General features: G+C 41.3%; 1 protein-coding gene across 2 annotated transcripts in view; it reads left to right on the plus strand.

The window, feature by feature from the left end:
* The first annotated feature begins 659 nt into the window (after positions 1–659).
* Positions 660–3,689, plus strand: part of SELENOK (selenoprotein K) — a 7,442-nt gene continuing 4,412 nt past the window's right edge. For both annotated transcript variants that reach the window (XM_011378375.2, XM_023522288.1), the window contains exon 1: positions 660–809. In XM_011378375.2, coding sequence (XP_011376677.1) covers positions 791–809 — 19 coding nt within the window. In that variant the 5' untranslated portion in view covers positions 660–790. The remainder of the gene's footprint in view (positions 810–3,689) is intronic.

The following is a 3,689-nucleotide window of genomic DNA, read 5'->3' on the forward strand; positions in this document are numbered from 1 at the left end:
GCATCCCAGTGGATGAAGCAGAGTAAATATACATCAGCACATTGTATGTGGTCTTTATTTAATGAATGACCAGGAAATATCTTACTCGTCTGCCACCTCTACAGTGCTAACATGCAGAGGCCATCAAGAAACAAGAAGAAAGGTCTCGCGTTTTCAGTTGCCTCACCAACAGCGGATAAAAAACGCAATCACTTCTGGTGAACCAAGAGCAGAAACACTGGTTTAAAAGAGAATAAATACATCCAGTAGGTGCCTGTCTGCGTATTGCCAAAGGCTTGACAATAAAGCTCCTCTACAGTTTGGTCACCGCCTCAACCCAAAAGCACTGCCATCCACACCCTCAAATATCAACATGTCTTGAAGTTTCTGGGGAACTTCCTTATGCTAGCGGTTCTCCAAGCCACTACACGCGTGGGAGCCTTGCCTCCCCCGACCCTGGGCCTATCAAACAATTAGAAAGCGGCTTTTCTTCGCGCGGCAGTGCAAAGAAGCTCCGCAAACTCAAATCCGAAAGGAGATGGAAAACCGCGCGCTTACAGCCTGTCTCCCAAACAGCGTATCCGACCATATACACGTCAGCCTCCGCTTTACTGGTAGTCGCCTGCGTGACAAAGCGAACACACCCGTGGATAGCGTGGCTTCCCCGGCCAATGGGCTCTGGCCACCTCCCTCTTCTGTCACCCTGCGTTCAATGTAGTCTGTGACGTTAAAAGGCGGGCGCGGAGGGAGATACGGAAGTCGGGAGGGGTCAGGCCCCTCAGTCACTCGGAGGCGGGGAAGGAGAAACAAGATGGTTTACATCTCGAATGGTGAGTTGGAGCTGGGCGAAACGGGTAAAGGGGCGACCGCTGGCCTGGGAGGCCGGATCTCGGGTTTCTTCCACCCTCGCCCGCCGGGCCTGGTGCCCTTCGCGGCTCTCGTAGACTTTATGCCACACACCCAGGCGAGGTCGCCCGGGCTTGCGGCTCGTCAGCGCATCGCGCATAAGCGGTTGGGCAAGGGCGGAGGTCTCCATGGTGACAGCTGTGCGGGATGCCTAGGGTCTTTCTGGAGAGCTTCTGATGTGGGCCTTGCGAAAGTGGTCTTTCCTCTCGGGCGTCTATCCCCTTAATAGTAATAACATTAACACCATCTGCGTAGCGCTTGTGCCTTAGGCACTGTTTGAGCATTATTTGCTCATCAACTCATTCAGTCTTTATAACAGACTTATTCAGGTAGTATTTTATTTTCCCAATTTTACGGATGGAGACTGAGGCACAGATTAAAGAATTTGCCCAGGATCACAAAGTCAGTTAATGGCTCAGTCGGAATTTGAATCGAAGTAGGCTGATGTCAGCGTCCTTACTGTTGTTAGTTATACTGGTTTTCTATAACTTTGAGGGAATTAGATGAAAGTTTTGCGTGGGCTTTAGTTTTTAGTTTTCTCCCAGGAGAGGGTATCTAGTCAGTCATACCTATAGTCATTTGTCCTAATTTCAGGGGGCACAGGAAGAAGCTCCCTCTAGAGCAAGTTAATTATTGCAGAATTGAGAATCAGGGAGACTTAATTCAGTAAGAAAGAAAATGGAAAGACACAACATAACTGGGTCAGAGCATTGCCAGAACCGCCTGTCCACCTGTTTGACTCAGGTGAAGCAAATTGGTGTTGGTGCAATCTTAACAAATAGTTCATGGATCACAGGAAGTAGGTTCTGGTTCTATTTGAATCATCTGTTTATCTTCAGAGGTAACTAAGATAGTCAGGAGAAGTCGTTTGGCTGCCTGGACTTTGTATTTCTTTGATCTTTGAAATCTCTCTCTCTCCTTGTCTCCTACTTAAAAATCTTTGAAATAGGTAATTTGATGGACACACACAAAAATCAAAATTTTATCTTCGTTTTGGGCACTTGCAAACTTCGTATCTTATCCTTTGTGATTATGGCCGGCAGCTTTTATTTATGCATTATTGAATAATTCTTTGTTAATGTGTCTTATTGTGAATGCATTATTGTATTTGATCCTCATAAATGCTATAAAGGATCTATTAGGGCCTTTTATCTCATTTTTATAGTTGAGAAATGCCAATTGCATTCAAGCAACTTATTGCCTTCTAAGGATATTGGGAGGAGGAGGTTTCTGCCTTCAGAAACTAAGAGTGAAAGTGAATAAAGCAAGGTGGAATGATGCAAGTGCGAGCAATAGGTTCTTTGGAATCACAAAGGAAGTAATGCCAGAGATTTGTCTTTTTAGAAGGACTGTATTTATTAGCACTTCATAGTTGACAAAACATTTCTTACCATCAAATGACTTTCTTTCCCCAACAATCTTATATGGCTAACCCTGGAATACTTTTTCTCAGTGAAGGAAAATGTCACATCACAGCCAAGGAAGCAGAACTAGTAAGAGGCAGAACCAAGCCTATCACTCATGCTGTCTTTAAATCTAGCCCTTTTTTCTCTATAGCTCTATGAGTAGATATACCTGAAAGTAAACTGGGCAAGGAAAGTGGAAAAGTAAACCCTGGCTGGAAGGGTGGAAATGAGCATGGAGAAGTCCTTGGGTAAATGGAGAGAGAGATAGTTGACAGCTCTTCTCCCAAAATATTCTGACCTCTTGATTTACAAGGCCGAAACTCTATAGAGTACTAACTTTTCATGTTGTAGCTTCTATTATTTAAAGTGGTTTGAAAAATAAATTCATTTTTGCTTAAGATAAAGCTGAAGTCTAGAATTAGAATCAACAGCATCCTTTTACAGAAAATACTGGTCATTTTAATGACCAAGCTTAATTCTCTTCAATACTTAGAACACACAGATTCTTTGATTTATAAAAATTTTATTATAACTGATTCTAAAGACTTGGAAGGGCATGTGTAAACAATCTTTTTATATAGGCAAGATGCTTTGCAAGTGAAAAATACCTTGAACACATTTAGGAAAATAGAATTGGTGTGAGCATTCTTTTATATTCACTGATTTGTTTCCTCAAAATACTTGAATAAACAGATATTTGTACATCCACATTCATAGAAGCATTTTCGCAGTAGCCAAAAGGTGGAAGCAACCCAAGTGACCATCAGATGAATGGATAAGCAAAATGTAGTATACACATTCAATGGAATATTAATCAGCCTTAAAAAAAAAAGGGGGAAGGAAATTTTGAAACATGCTACAACATGGATGAACCTTAAAGACATTATGTTAAGTGAAATAGCTTGTCACCAAAGTACAAATATTGTATGCTTCCTCATGTGATGTTCCTATAGCATTCAAATTCATGGAGACAGAAGGTAGAATGGTGGTTGTTAGGGTCTAGGGGAAGGAAGAAATGAGAAGTTAGTGTTTAATGGGTACAGAATTTCAGGTGGAGAAGATGAAAAACTTCTGAAGATAGTGGTGATGGTTGTACAACAATATGAATATACTTAATGCCGTAGAACTGTACACTTAAACATGGTCAAAATGGTAAATTTTCGTGTATATTTTACCACAGTAATAAAAGAAAAAATACTTGAAGCGTCACCCTCCAAAATAACAAAAACTATAGGAAAACATTTGATGTATTCAAGGGATGAATGCTAGATCACAAAGCTTTACTTCTTTGAACTCTTCCTTAAAATGTTGTACACATAAAAGACCTCTCCTTTCCTTGACCATTTGGAATGATACACAAGTTGAAAACTGAATCTATGATTGTTATGTAACTGATTA

This window comes from Pteropus vampyrus, unplaced genomic scaffold (assembly GCF_000151845.1).
Source record: "Pteropus vampyrus isolate Shadow unplaced genomic scaffold, Pvam_2.0 Scaffold337, whole genome shotgun sequence".
Lineage (NCBI taxonomy): Eukaryota > Metazoa > Chordata > Mammalia > Chiroptera > Pteropodidae > Pteropus > Pteropus vampyrus.